Source organism: Ascaphus truei, chromosome 5, assembly GCF_040206685.1.
Source record: "Ascaphus truei isolate aAscTru1 chromosome 5, aAscTru1.hap1, whole genome shotgun sequence".
Lineage (NCBI taxonomy): Eukaryota > Metazoa > Chordata > Amphibia > Anura > Ascaphidae > Ascaphus > Ascaphus truei.
The window spans coordinates 68,645,540-68,661,508 of record NC_134487.1 but is presented as its reverse complement, the minus strand read 5'-3'; the positions used below and the strand labels follow the sequence as shown (position 1 = coordinate 68,661,508).

General features: G+C 47.2%; 1 protein-coding gene across 3 annotated transcripts in view; it reads right to left on the bottom strand.

Annotated features, from left to right (window-relative positions):
* Window positions 1–15,969, bottom strand: part of TFEC (transcription factor EC) — a 234,662-nt gene that overhangs the window by 8,155 nt on the left and 210,538 nt on the right. For all 3 annotated transcript variants that reach the window (XM_075599986.1, XM_075599987.1, XM_075599984.1), the window contains exon 7: window positions 1,841–1,988. In XM_075599986.1, the coding sequence (XP_075456101.1) occupies window positions 1,841–1,988 (148 nt within the window). The remainder of the gene's footprint in view (window positions 1–1,840; window positions 1,989–15,969) is intronic.

The following is a 15,969-nucleotide window of genomic DNA, read 5'->3' as shown; positions in this document are numbered from 1 at the left end:
GCCGGTGAGAAGCCCAAAATCGTAATTTTTATAAAATCACGCAATTCTAATAGCCTCGATAATCTTATCGAGGCTCTCGAATTGTGATTTTATCCTAGATATTTCTCGCCAACAAAAGCTGGTGAGAGGGTTACGAGAGAGGGACTTAGAAAGATAAATGTATTTTTCCTGCATCGGATTGATGGCCATTGACTGCTATAGTGGCTTACCATGCCCATATTATATGGGCATGAAGTACCACTGTACCAATCAATGGGTAGAGTGGGTGGGTTAACCCCTTAATTACTATAGCGGTTATTAACCGCTAAATGTATTAAGGGGTTAGGGGCCATTATATTGTATTTTTTATCATTGTGTTCCATGGTGATGAGGATGCCCATCAACCTTGCCACGGTAAGTAGAATTTGTATTTACTTTATGCTGCTGTATATTGTTTTATTTTGAATGGGCAAATGCACTATTATCCATATCTAGGTAATAGTAATTTTGCCCATTACTGTACTGTATGTGTTGGGGGGTTGTTGGGGGTATTAGGGTTGTTGTTTTTTTAATGTTTCTTGGGGGTAGCGGGGATGGTGAAGGGGTTAGTTGCCCCAAGGGTGGGTGGTTAGGCCTACTGGGTGTAGCAGAAATGTTAACCCCTTGATTACCATAGCAGTTCCTACCGCTGTGGTAGTGAAGAGGTTAACCACTCCTGCAACCTTCATGGCAGGCCTAACCACCCACCCTGGGCAACTTCCACCTTCATCCACCCCTCTGCCCCCAATAAATATGCAATTCAGGTTTAACCCCCTTCATTGTTTTAGCGTTAAGGTAACCCCCTGCTTCCCGTGATACAGGCCCCATTATGGTGTTCCAGTATCCTCATGCAACGTTTAAAGGCATATTAATACACTGCGATCGCTGGCAAGATATGCGCAGGTAGAGGCGGCTCTCCATGTGCAGCTCACAGCCAGATCGCACGGTGAAACCTTTGAGTGAGGCTGCGATTAGTTTTTCTGCCTCGCCGAGTGGTTTAGGCATTTTTCTGCTGCACGGTTTGAGTTGGGTTCAGATTCTTTCTGAATACTGTGATAACTCAACTAACAAATCGTTCGGCGAGAACATGCCAAACCTTGCGATGTAGCAGTGAACTAATCGAGGCTACTAGCATAGGCCCCTTAGTCTTTTTCCTTTTTTTCCTTCTATAACTTTCATTAGGAGCACCCAAGCACCTAGTAAACATGGTTCTAATCTCCTAGTTCTGTCTCACCCCCTCCTTAAATCTCCTCTGGCTGCCCACTGTATACATTGTAAAATTATCTTTTTAAGGCTGTTCACTTATTTACCCCCTCTAATCTCTTACTCTACCCTAGTTTGCCACGCATGTGTTTCTCAAGCCTGTCTTCACTTTACCCCACTTTTTTCTGCTACTGTACTCTTATTTATCTTATTACTAAAGCCTTCTTTCCACTTCCTGTTTTCCACTTCTGAATTTCCCCTATTTACCAAGATGTCAGTCTCCCCACCTTCAAAGCTTTAAACCCGAACCTCTTGCACGAAGCATTTCCCTCTCCCAGTAATCTTTAGCACATGCAAAGTTTATAACTCGACGTGCACACGAAAAGAAAAAGGATATTAGAGCCTACAAATTGCCACATGGTGTAGGAATGCAAAATCTCCAAGAATTAATAATATTGCAATACATTCATTTGAGTCGTCACTGTAAAAGGTTAAGCACATTTGATAAGCTTCAAATGGTCACAAAGGCTAATGTGAATGATAAATAAATTATATTCTTGGATAGGATTGATGGAGACAATTTCTAGAACTTTAGGGTTTATTCTTATCTTTCACTGACCTGAATACGAAGCAGCAATCTTCGGTTGGCGTGCTCTAATTTTTTCTGTCTATGTTCTAATTCCCTGCCTCTTTGTTGTTCTTTTTGTAGCCACTTGATGTATTCCACCGAAGCTTTTAAAATAGTTCCCTTGTTCCAACGCATATCACTGCAAAATGGAGAAATACGTTTTTCACTGTTGAAAGAAGAATTCGTTGCAACTTACAAAATCTTTTACATTAACCTGAAATAATGATTTACATGTCTATTATTCACTCTTAGATATTATTGCTTCTGAGTGGAAATTTTAATAGAATAGTTAAGAAGCCCTTACATAGTAAAATTGATCACAGAATGAAAATATGTGTCAAAAGAAAGAAATAGAGTGACTTTTTTTTTGTGAGAGCACTAAAGGCATTACCATGATTGTACTATTACAGTTTTTATATTTTAAGTAAAAATTGCTTTTATTATTAACTCTAAGATTAAAATCTATGTGCCGTACTTGTACATTAATGGAGTAGGAAATGTACATTGCGAAGGACTTAAGACTACATTTTTAAAGATAATTTTAAAAATACTATTCTCTAAATGTGGTTCTCATCAGGAGAGGGGATGGGGTTCATTGTTAATAAAACAATAGGTTCTGAATACTGATTCTCATTCAGGCATTTCCTATTACTGTATGAAGTTGCACATTTGTTGAAAAAATCCTGTTCAGTAACCTCTTTCTAACCATCTCTTCATTAGATCCCAATATATTTTTAATTAGGGTACAAAAAAAAAACCTAAAAGTGTCTCAAAAGTCATACAATAATCAAATTTCTCAGTCAGCAACAAAATCATACTGTATATATACACACACATATACTGTAGATATTAACATAGGGGTATGTTTCCTTTCATATACAGTACAAATGGGTTAATGCTCTGGACCATATTTACTAAGCAGCGTTTTACCACAAGAGGTTTCATGTTGCCAAAAGATACCTTATGACATATCCAGCTTAATAAATTTGGTCCTGCGTGACTTAAAATAAACTGTTAAAGATAATAAAGGAATACAATTATAGTGCTGACAAACCAATACAATAATTAATTTGAACACTATATATGTATATAGAGGTAATTGGTGCATTTTCCTACCCCATTAAGCTGATTCAATAAATTACAACATTTTTATTTCATTGGGAGTTGCCCGAATTCATTTTTGCACCTTGGATGCGGATGGCTGTGCTCCTCCTTCTTCTACATGCTCCCCTATATATGTATATAATAGAAAATGTCAATGGCACTCGAGAATTAGAAATATATATATATATATATATATATATATTTATATATATATAGGCAATACGATACCGCATCAAGATGAAATATCAGAGGCAGCACTCTAAATGTTAATCAAAATATTTTATTGAATCAACAAGCCATCATTCCAACGTTTCGGTCCTCAAACGGGACCTCACATCACCTTGATAAATATTTTGATTACCATTTGGAGTGCTGCCTCTGATATTTCATCTTGATGTGGTATCGTATTGCCTAAATTATTTTATAGGATTTGCACCCAGTATTTTGTTGATTTGGACGGAGTGCTTGTAGTTCTTTCAAACTGCTTTATATATATATATATATATATATATATATATATATAAATATATGTTTTATTGTTATGTAACGGGTTTTCTGTTTGGCCTGACCCACCCAATCTCACATTGGCCCCTGTGGTCTAACCAGTCCCCATTACATAGTTGTGTCTGGTGGTGCACCTGTTGGCAACAGGACTCCTGAGTCTCCCGCATGATGTTGTGTGGGGAATGCCAACCCAGACAGGCAGCTGAGGTAGTGTGCATGAGTCCTACCTATATCCAGTGCAGCGCCTCCACCTCATCAGGATCTCTGCGTCCGCAAGGAGATGGTCCTGATGAGGAACTCCTTCTTGGTGCGGTTAGCTTAGCCGCACATCTTGCTGTGCTATCCCTTAGAAAGGTACGCCCTCCCAATGGAGTGGGATCCCCTCTCCCCTCAGGGGAGATCACCCCTGTGCCAGGTCCCTGGACACAGTATGACCTTGTCAGCTTGATATTACTTGACGTAGAAACGGGCCACTAGTTACGGCACTAGTGGACCCTTCAATCACAAGTCTCAACCCAGACTTATTCCTTCCTCCAACAACTAACTTTTGGCAGTGCTGTGCCTTATATTCTTCAGGAACTGGCACAGCTCTGATGTCACTAACAATGGACTCAGAGTATGCAGCCACTCCCCTCCATGTATATGACACCTCACCAGGGTGTGAGGGCAAACCTCCATGATTACTGCTGGCAACCCTGTAACTTACCAGGCTTACTGCCAGCAGGAGAGGAAACTGCAGACCATTTTACAGCATGGCTACATTCTCCTCCTGGAGAATCCCAACGACCCGTCTGGGACCTAATTTTGTGGTACCTTTGTCCAGGAAGCACTGTAGAATACAAACATAATTAGTTAGAACATCAGTTTCCATAGTACTATCATGGTGCGCTCTGAACAGCAGGTGGCACTAGCTAGTACACATCACTATCCTGTCTCCCTAATAATAGTGACGAGGGTCAGGCTTCTTTACTTCCCGACCACCCATATCACTGACAGTTATGCTGTACTCCCGTGGTAAACCATTCTCGGGTCTATATACAGCCTTATGCATATAGATGCTACGACCTATGCTCCACACCCGCATCAGTTGGGAGATCTTCTCCTCCGCCTTACGCCCAGTAATCACGCCCCCTTTGTTCACCATGTATAGTTCTATGTTTTATCGCAGCCACCCATCCCTCTGATCGTCTATCTCCTGCATGAGGGGTTCGGGGACATAGGGATACTCTAATCCATGTGAATTTTTATATTTGGTTATGATGGCTCTTTCTGCCCGGCTAGACCGTATCAAACTAGTGTTACCCACTTTCCCTGGCAACACCCACGATAAGGGTTCATCCGGGTCCACCGGATCCACCAATTTGCTGGGACCCAAGGGTTCTATCAGCCCATGACAAATTTCATACCAACGGTTCTGCAACGCCTTTAACCGGCCCTCCTCAGTGAACTCCCCCTTAACCCACCAATGATCCACCACCCCATCTTTCTCCAAAAGGAACCTGGTGCGATCGAGCCAGGCCTCGTATCCCTCAAATAAGGGTGCCCACCACCGGGTCTCCCTAATCTCTTCCTGAGCTGACTCCACTGACTCTCCCTCTTCTAGTTCCCCCCAGGAGGACACCCCGGATGTCCCGTCAGACCGAGACTGTGACCCTACCCTCTTGGGCCTACTGGCAAGGGTAACACTGACAACACTTGGGCAGTCACTCGACACGGACACGTGCCGAGAGTACCTCCCCCCCGCCGACCCATCATCAGATGTAAAGCAGTCCAGGCTCTCCCCAGTCTGTTCCTCGGAGGTGACTCGGGACCCCCCAGACATCCCCTGGCTCGAAGATGACCCATGGGAAAAGGTGACAGGGGTCGGGGTTTTAACAAGGGCCTGGGGTTGGGCATAGGGATGGGCTGTCGGTATCCGCGGGGTTCCGACCCACTCTCCATCGCAACCTGGTCCGGTGCCACCGCAGGGGCTCTCCGCTGCTCCGGTCTCGCCGCTCCCAGGCTTCTGCAGGGCCTGCCAGCTCTTCTTCGACCCTGGTGATCGGGAAACACTGCTCGATTGGAAGGGCGCGGTCATCTTTCCCTCCTCTCCGCCGCAGCCACCGGAAGTGACGTCCTTGACCGTACTGGATGCGCCGCCATTTTGGGTTGGCTCCCCAAGCGAGACCTCTTCCTCCACCACGACATCCGGTAGCTCAGTTTTCCTCTGCTGCACCGCTTGGGCCTGGCACCGTCCTTCCTCCGCCGTTGCCACCCTCGGAGCCTGGTAGACGCAAGGACTATGCCTACCGCTCTGTGGAGTCAGTGTGGATCTGCCCCCGCCATTGGAACCGCTGGCCACCATGACCGTGGGACTCTGCCTCTCGGATTTCCGCTGCATGAGTGACACTCGGCTCTGCTCACGGACGATACAGGTGAGTGGTATCTTTCTGCCGTTACCTCCACAGGGGTTCGTCGGCTGTCGTGTTGTTACTGCGGGAGCCACCACGGGTTCCTCATCGGAGGAATCCAACCACGACTTGGGGAGGGACACTCCGCTTGGTGACCGCCGGTGGTTCTCTCGCCCAGCACTGCTGCTGATATTTTCTTTTTCCTCCAGCTCGGTTTTAATAACCGGCCCCGATCCCCATGCTCCGGGATCCGCAGACTCCCTCCAGAGCGCCCCTGGGAGTTCCGCCGATAACATGGCTAAGTCTCCCGCTGCCTCCATGGCCTGGACCGGCACGAAGGATGGCATTGGCCACAGATATTGGAGGACACATTGCGGGCATCGCGCAGCTGTACCCACTGTGTCCCCCGGTAGTCGGCACTGTAGGCATAGGCATGCCACTGTCTCGGTGCCCGCCATTCGAAGTACCAGGAAGCCTCCTGGGGCCGAATAGGGCTGGGTGGATATCATGGATCCTTCTTCAGGTTTGCAGGCCATGGTCACTACAGGAGGCACTCTCAATAGAGGTCTGCTCTGCTTACTGGTTCCTCGTGACTGAAGGGCAGGGGCTGGTTTGCCAACCCCTCCCTCAGCTAGCTCCACCCGCATCTGGCAAAGCTGAAAACCACTCCCACTAGTGGAGATTAGGGGAGGGTCCCTGTGGCAGGACGGCCTGTAGCCGAGGTCAGGGAACAGTCCACACGTGTAGTTTCAGGATAAATGAAAACGTTCAGTAGCTTTATTTCTCCACAGCAACATAACATGCGGGTACACTGTCCCTTTAAACAAATAAATCCTGCTCCACGTTGGGAGAAAAACTGACTAACACAGCAGACCTATCTAGCAGGCTGGCTGGCTAAACCATAACCAAACCTTAAGAGTGTTTTAAGCAGTCATGAAAACAAATGAAACAAATCTTACTTTGGCTGCAGTAAGTATTGTGCTGTATCCATCTGGCTAGCAGCACAGATATCCATGTGCTCTGGTCTGAGAGAGCCAGCTACTGCTAGTCACAAGATCCTTATCTACCTTGCTGGCTCTCAGGTGTCAGCTTACTTCCTGACTCCTAACTTCCACCTGAGTTAACCCTTATGAGTGCTGGATGAAGCACTCAGACATATGTCTCCCAGGCGTAACTGATAGGAGTTGACTTCACTCTGTCACATACCTCCCCTGTTTGTGTGTGGCTAGTGTCCCACACGGCTGAAGCCCGACCCTCCACTCCTTCTCTTGACAAAAAATCAGCATTTCCATGGTCCTTTCCAGGTCTATGCTGAATATCAAAAGAGAAGGGTTGGAGGGCCATATACCACCTGGTCAACCTTGAGTTTTCGTCCTTCATGGTGTTTAACCACTTCAAGGGCGCATGGTCAGTGACCAGGGTGAAGTGTACTCTGGCGCATAATGTCTCAAGGCCTCAATTGCCCATTTTATCGCGAGGCACTCCTTCTCAATGACGGAATACCTCACTTCCCTTGAGAACAGTTTCCGGCTGATGAACAGTATGGGGTGTTCAACACCATCAAATTGCTGGGACAGCACTGCTCCCAGTCCTACCTCTGAGGCATCCGTCTGGATGATGAAGGGCTCTTTAAAATCTGGGCTCCGAAGAGCGGGGGCCCTCTTACAGGCAATTTTTAAGCATGTCAAATGCGTCTTGGCACTCCCAAGACCATTTAACTTGGGTCGGGCACTCTTTTTTGTCAGATCTGTTAGGGGTGCAGAAATTTCTGAAAAATTGGGGATAAACCGCCTGTAATACCCTGCTAACCCCAAAAGGGCGCGGACCTGTGTCTTTGTCTGTGGGGTGGGGACTTCCTTTATGGCGGCCACCTTGCTAGCTAGTGGCCTTACTATCCCTCCCCCAACGGCATAGCCCAAGTACTTTGTAGTGGATTTACCCAGGGCACATTTTTTTGGATTTGCAGTGAGCCCTGCTTCTCTTAAGGACGTTAGGACTGGCCTTAACCTTTTTATATGAGACTGCCAGTGTCTGCTATAGATGACAATGTCATCCAAGTAGGCCGTGGCATATGCCCTATGGGGTCGTAGTACCTTGTCCATTAACCTTTGGAACGTGGCTGGAGCCCCATGTAACCCAAATGGCATAGTGACGAATTGGTATAAACCGAGAGGGGTGGCGAAGGCAGTTTTGCATTTGGATTATTCCGCTAGAGGTATCTGCCAATATCCTTTCGTGAGATCTAGGGTGGAGATATACTCTGCTTTACCAAGCGAGTCAACCAATTCATCCACCCTAGGCATTGGGTATGCATCAAATCTGGATACAGCATTTACCTTTCGCAGATCGACGCAAAACCTCACTTTTCCATCTGGTTTAGGGACCAACACGATAGGGCTACACCATTCGCTGTGGGACTCCTCGATTACGCCCAATTCCAACATGTCTATTATCTCCCTCTCTACCAGGTCTTTTCGGCCCTCTGGCAATCTATAGGGACGGGACCGTACTTTTACGCCAGGTTCTGTCTCACTCCTATGGGACACTAAATTAGTCTGCCCTGGCAGCTCAGAAAAAACATCTGGGAACTGGTCACATACATCTAGTAGGTCTGACCTTTGTTCCGTTGTTAACGGCCCTCCCATGGGAACCTGATGGTCAGTGTACGTACTACCCTTTGAAAGCTGTGGACCCAAATCCGTCTCTCCTTCCCGAGGGGGAATGAACAGCGATCTCATCATTTTCCAGGGTTTCAGGAGGTTCACGTGGTAGATTTGTTTACCCTTCCTGGACCCTGGTTGAGAGATCTCATAGTTCACCTCTCCGGTGCGGCGGAGAACTTGGAAAGGACCCTGCCACTTCGCAAGGAGTTTACTCTCTGATGTCGATAGTAGTAGCATCACTTGGTCCCCAGGTTGGAAGACCCTCAAGCGAGCATTTTGGTTGTACTGCCTCTCTTGACGTTCTTGAGCAGATTTGAGGTTTTCCTTAGCAAACCGACCTATCATGTCTAGGCGGTTTCTAAGGTCTATGACATACTGAAGGGTATTCTTGGAGGGTGAGGGCTCCTCCTCCCAGGATTCCTTCCGTAGGTCGAGAATACCCCGAGGTATATAGGAGCTCAAACGGGGAGAAGCCTGTGGATGATTGGGGAACTTCTCGTACCGCAAACAACAGGAAAGGGAGAAGTTCATCCCAAGCTCGCTTTTCAGTGTCCACAAACTTCCTAAGCATGGTTTTTAAAGTACAGTTAAACCTCTCTACCAATCCATCAGTCTGAGGATGGTAGACCGAGGTCCGGACGGATTTTACCTCCAATAACTTCAGGACATCCTGCATTAACTTTGCCATGAAATTTGTTCCCTGGTCAGTTAACATTACTTGGGGAAGTCCTACCCTAGAAAACAGTTCTAACAGCCTGTGGGCAACCTGTTTAGCAGTGGCTGATCTGAGAGGGAAGGCCTCAGGATATCTGGTGGCATAATCTACAACAACGAGTATAAATTTATGTCCCTTCGCAGAGGGTTCTAAAGGTCCGACCAGATCTACCCCAATTCTCTCGAATGGAACGGCTACCAAGGGCAGAGGAACCAAGGGAGCCGGCTTCTGTCCTTTTTGGCTAGTTAACTGGCATTCAGGACATATCTCACATAGTTTCATGATGTCACCATGTATGCCTGGCCAGTAAAACCGGGACGATATGCGGTCCGTGGTCTTATCTCTGCCCAAATGACCACCCCATGGGAGAGTATGGGCTAGGGTGAACACTGTTTTAATTAACCCTTTAGGGACTAGCATCTGTCGAATGACCTCCCCTGTTTGTGTAACCTTATTCACACGATATAGGATGTCATTCAACAGTTCAAAATGTGGAAACACTTTTACACCTTGTTCATCCATTATCTTGTTGTTGACCTGTACCACCTTTTCATATTGTCTAGCCAGAGCTGGGTCCTACCTCTGTCTCTGACGGAAGTCAGGAAGATCCAGGTCTGGCAACATTCCCATATCTATCTGTTCCCCACCCTGGTCATCCCCGGCCATGACCTGCAGCCCTTTGGGCTGACTAATGTTACCAAGAGTCCCAGCCTTTCTTAACCAGTCCTCTTTTTCCGCACGTCTCTGTTTACGTGTCTTTGGGACATGGTGTCTACGGGGGAAAATCTCTGCGGAAAAAGGGAACAAGTCTCCGGGCTTCTCCGGTACCAGAGAAGTAGGCTCCGTAGGAGTAGGGGCCAACAATGTTTCGAGGTAGGGCCAGTCTCGGCCAAGTAGAACAGGAGCAGGTAGCCAGGGAGCAACTCCTACTAGTAGGCTAGCCTCTTGATTCTGGATACGCAGTAGAACGTTCGCCGTCGGGTATCTCCTTGTATCCCCATGGATACACTCGATATTCCTAGGAGAGTCATAAGATAGTCTATTGCTTGGAATTAGGCCCTCTAGGATCAGGGTTTTTCCAGAGCCCGAGTCCAGCATAGCGTTTACTTTTGTCCCCTCCAGAGATGCTGGGACTAACCACGGATTGTGGTCCCCTCGGAGACAAGCTGTGGCAGTGGTTCTGCCATATGAACAGTCCATCTCATCATCTCCTGAGTCTACCAACTCGGTCGTCAGCGGAAGCTCTCGACGGGGCTCGGTGCTTGGACCTCTCCGCTTTTGGATGGGATCCTCCCTTCTGCTTGGAGGGGGTATCCTCTCTACCGATGGGTGACAGGAGTCCAGGTTCTCGAGGAATACTGTGGGTGGAGGCCTCCCTTGGGTGATCCAATGGCCTCGGACCCGGGACGGGCGTCTCTGCGGGAGTTTGTACCAGGAACCCTCCGAGATGGGAAAGGGTCTTCCGATCGGGTTGACTGGATCTCCGAGCTGGCGGGTTGTAGACCCCTCGATTGTCTGCTCTCCTGCCTCTAGCATCATCGTAAGCAACTGGTGTTTGCACGGACTGTTCCCAGCTATCCTGTTGGGTGTCGTCGCCAAGGAAGTTTTCCACCAAGCGGACCGCTGAATCCAGGGAAAATGCAGCGTGTCTTTTTACCCAGGAGTGGGAGGAGGGGGGCAGTATCTGTATGAACTGTTCGAGCACAAACTGTTCAAGGATTTCTGCCTTGGTATGCTTCTCCGGTTGTATCCACCTGGTACATAAGTCTACTAAGCGGTGGGCTACGACCCGGGGTCTGTCTCTGTTTGCATATTTGACTGTCCGGAACCACTGTCGGTAGGTTTCTGGAGTGAGGCCTAGGCGATTCAGAATAGCAGCTTTTAGTTGCTGATAGTCCATGGCCTCGTCTGCTGGAAGAGCCATTTAGGCTGCCTGTGCTACTCCTATGAGGAGTGGAGCAAGAGTCGTTACCCAGCAATCAACTGTCCAGCCGTGGGCCATTGCTACCCTTTCAAAAGTGAGGAGAAATGCCTCTGGGTCTTCGGTTGGCTTCATTTTAGGCAGCATACCGGTGGGTTATTTGGAATTGCTGGTCTGCCTTCGACTAGCAGTTGGAGTAGCTTTTCCTCCCGCCGGGCCTGTTGCTCATCTCGCCGGGCCTGTTGCTCATCTTGCTGGGCTTGTCGCTCAGCTTGCTGGGCCTGTTTCTCAGCTTGTTTCTCTGCTAGCTGGAGCTGTTGCTCAAGGAACTGAGAAAAACATTTCTCCATTTTTTTCTTTGTTTCTTTTGTGTGTGTGGCCCTTTAGATTCAGGACCCGTCCATCATCCCACTTCTGACGCGACCCGTGGCAGGACGGCCTGTAGCCGAGTTCAGGGAACAGTCCACACGTGTAGTTTCAGGATAAATGAAAACGTTCAGTGGCTTTATTTCTCCACAGCAACATAACATGCGGGTACACTGTCCCTTTAAACAAATAAATCCTGCTCCATGTTGGGAGAAAAACTGACTAACACAGCAGACCTATCTAGCAGGCTGGCTGGCTAAACCATAACCAAACCTTAAGAGTCTTTTAAGCAGTCATGAAAACAAATGAAACAAATCTTACTTTGGCTGCAGTAAGTATTGTGCTGTATCCGTCTGGCTAGCAGCACAGATATCCATGTGCTCTGGTCTGAGAGAGCCAGCTACTGCTAGTCACAAGATCCTTATCTACCTTGCTGGCTCTCAGGTGTCAGCTTACTTCCTGACTCCTAACTTCCACCTGAGTTAACCCTTATGAGTGCTGGATGAAGCACTCAGACATATGTCTCCCAGGCGTAACTGATAGGAGTTGACTTCACTCTGTCACAGTCCCACAAATTTATTGAATGTCCTGGTATAAGTGCTGAACTTTTCACAGTCCTGAGGGGCGCGGCCTCGGGTTTCGTGCCACCACCCCCTGAGCACCACTCCTTATTTGGCGCCATCCCCGGCCAATTTCTTCCAGAGTCTTTGTCTTTTTCTCTACAGGCAGCACTAATTACAGGAACTATTTTCTGTAAGGGTGCGGCCGGCTCACCAGCTCCTCGCTCAGCTGGATCCGTTCCCACTGGGCATAATTGGAAACCACTCCCCCTGGTTAAGATTAGGGGGAGGTCCCATAGGTTATCGAATGACCCAGCACTGGGGCTGAGTTAGTCATAGTCCACGAGGGCGCGGCTGCAGCTTTCGCGCCATACCCCCCATCAGGGTGGGGTTTTCCTGGTGGAGCCACTCCTGGCCAACTCTCTTCAAGTCCCGCATTTGCAGAATTTTCTGCAACTGGTCCACGCGGTCCCCCAGGGAAGAGGGAGCCGCTATTTTGGTTTGTACTGTCAGTCTCTACAGCAGTTAAGGTAGCTTTTGATTGTTTGTACGTCGACTGACAAGTAATCCCATCATGTTCCCCACACATTACCACAACGTCCACCTCAATGTCCTCAGGGGTAGTACCTTGTGAACCTAATGTAGGCTGGACTCGTGTTTGCACTACCTCAGGCTAGGCTCACTCTCTCTGTGTATGCTGTGTCTCTCTTCCTCTCCCAGTCTGTGCTCCCTTCAGTAAGTGGTCTGGAATGGGCTAGAGTACTCTGGCTCTTCCATGCAGTACTTGGGCGTCTACTTCTCTTGGTCAGCCTAGCGCATACCCTCTCCAGGATTCCTGACCACGTTAACAGGCTATCCCTTTAGGCATCCTACCAACTAGCACTACCTCAAGGTGACTAGGACAGCTATAGCCCACCTCCAAACCCCCAACTCCTTTCAGGCCCCTAGGTCGTCCCTACGAACTGACAAACTCCATCAGCCCCCTGACTACCCCTAGGTCCGTCCCAACACAGCACAAAGTGGCAGCAAACACTCTCCTGTTTCCCAGTGTGCCTAGCAAAAGCCTGTCCTGTTGACAGGTCTCTCAGCAGCGCCTCCAAATGTAACGGAATTTCTGTTTGGCATGACCACCCAATCTCACATTGTCCCCTGTGGTCTAACCAGTCCCCATTACATGGTTGTGTCTGGTGGTGCACCTGTTGGCAACAGGACTCCTGAGTCTCCCGCATGATGTTGTGTGAGGAATGCCAACCCAGACAGGCAGCTGAGGTAGTGTGCATGAGTCCTACCTATATCAAGTGCAGCGCCTCCACCTCATCAGGATCTCTGCGTCCGCAAGGAGATGGTCCTGATGAGGAACTCCTTCTTGGTGCCATCCTCTGTAGAGTAAGTTCAGACTCACACATGAGGATGTCTTTAATCAAGGTCGTCTTTATTGCTTGTGATGGTATGGGCCAGCTGCCCCTTGCAGCAGTTAGCTTAGCCGCACATCTTGCTGTGCTATCCCTTAGAAAGGTACGCCCTCCCAATGGAGTGGGATCCCCTCTCCCCTCAGGGAGATCACCCCTGTGCCAGGTCCCTGGACACAGTATGGCCTTGTCAGCTTGATGCTACTTGACGTAGAAATGGGCCACTAGTTACGGCACTAGTGGACCCTTCAATCACAAGTCTCAACCCAGACTTATTCCTTCCTCCAACAACAAACTTTTGGCAGTGCTGTGCCTTATATACTTCAGGAACTGGTACAGCTCTGATGTCACTAACAATGGACTCAGAGTATGCAGCGACTCCCCTCCATGTATATGACACCTCACCAGGGTGTGAGGGCAAACCTCCATGATTACTGCTGGCAACCCTGTAACTTACCAGGCTTACTGCCAGCAGGAGAGGAAACTGCAGACCATTTTACAGCATGGCTACAATTATATATATATATATATATATATATATATATATATATATATATATATACAGTATGTGTGTGTATTATGCTGCTTTTTGGTAGTTTCTACTTAAGAATGCATACCTAATTATGAAAAAAGTGCTTCAGGCATTCCAACATCGCTACCAGATATCCCTCTTACAAACACTATATATCATACTTTTGTTTCTGTATTTCTGCTATACCCGATTAAGGACCCTGAGAGGTTCAAAAGCTTGTAACATTTCAACAACTTGTTGGGCCAATAAAAGTCATAACACCTCCTCCCTCTCTCTCTCTCTCCTTTGTTAATACTGTATAATTCTAATTGAAAGTAACCACCATCATTCTAATCTAACTACCAGAAATAAGCCATTGATGTGATTTTTGTATGGAAATGCATTGTTTTTTATGCTGTATTATTGCCCCTGTATTTTATGTAAATCTATCTATATGGATAGACATACAGGGATAATAATTGATTGTTTTGCTAATGTTATGTTCTTTTCATGTATGGCTAATGTATTTATCAGCTTTATTTTGTCATTGTTGTGAATAATGTAATTTGTGTTTGGTTACAGGTTAATTGTAATGGCTTCTTTATGGTACTTAGATTAGAATGATGGTGGTTACTTTAAATTTGAATTGTTTTGGCAATGATTTGATTTAGGAATTGAATAGGGAATTATATAATTGATTTGTATTGTATTGTAATTGTTTTAGGAAATGGATTAATTGATTGATGGTAATTGTATTGATGTTGCTTAGTTTATATTTGATTTTCATGATGGCATTGGTGGTTAGGGGACATTGTTCATAGTGTATTTTATTGTTACATATATTTTGCATAGTTTTACATGATGCAAAGATTAATTGCATCATGTACACACTCAATGCAATTGTGTGACATTTCATATACATTTGTGTAGCTGCTGGTTTGTTGGTTTATTTTTACAAGTGCTGCTGGATTAATTGTAACATGCAATGTGGTGATTTTAAGATTAAGAATTCATGTTTTGATTTATGCATGTTTTATGTGTTTCATAATGGCCAAATAATCTATTATCCATATCTGGATAATAGTTATTTTGCACATTATTGTACTGTATGTGTTGGGGGGGGGCGGGGGGATTGATGTATTTAATGTATAGGTCAGGTTTATTTTTTTTACATACAGGGTTGGTTCCTTTTGGTCTACGGGAGACCTCTGGAGACCACCTGAGGTCTCCTCGGGCTTTCCACAGGTAGCAGGCTGGAGGTGTCCACGGGGGATACCTGTGGGGAAGAACCGGTGGCCCCACATGGGGGAACCGCAGACTCGTAGGGACCACAGACCACCGTGGGAACCACCTGAGGCCCCTCAGACACCTGTGGGTCAGACCCGGGGCCCCCCAGACAGCCGCAGGCCTACCCGTAGAGACCCCATTGTGGCCCACGGTGACCCGCGGAGACCACCTGGTGGACCATGGCACCTGGCGGGGACCACCCGCAGGCCTCCAGACCCTGTTTGAAACATGGTGCTGGGCTACTGTAGGTCTGAGAGGTGACCCGTCAGGCCCAACGACGACTCCCGTGGGCCTGGGGTATTAACCCTGTATGTAAAATAATAAATCATGTATTTATGGGGGGGCATACGGGGTGGGTTATGTATAGAATAAATATAATGATGTTTATTGTGGGGCTGTGTATTTTTTTTCTTGTGGGTACTGGGGGTGGGGGAAGGGGGTATTGGCCCCAAGGGTATGTGGGTAGGCCTCCTGTCTGGGTTAGTGGGTGAGGGTGGTTAGGCCTCACGGGATGGGTAGTGTGGGAGGGTATTTATTGTAGGCCTCCCGTCTGGGTTAGTGGGTGAGGGTGGGTTAACCCCTTAATGACTGTAGCGGTTAATGACCGCTAAGGTGATTAAGGGGTTAGGGGCTATTTTTATTCTTGTGTACAGTATGTTTTGCAGCACCAGAGGGACATGGGCAGGATGA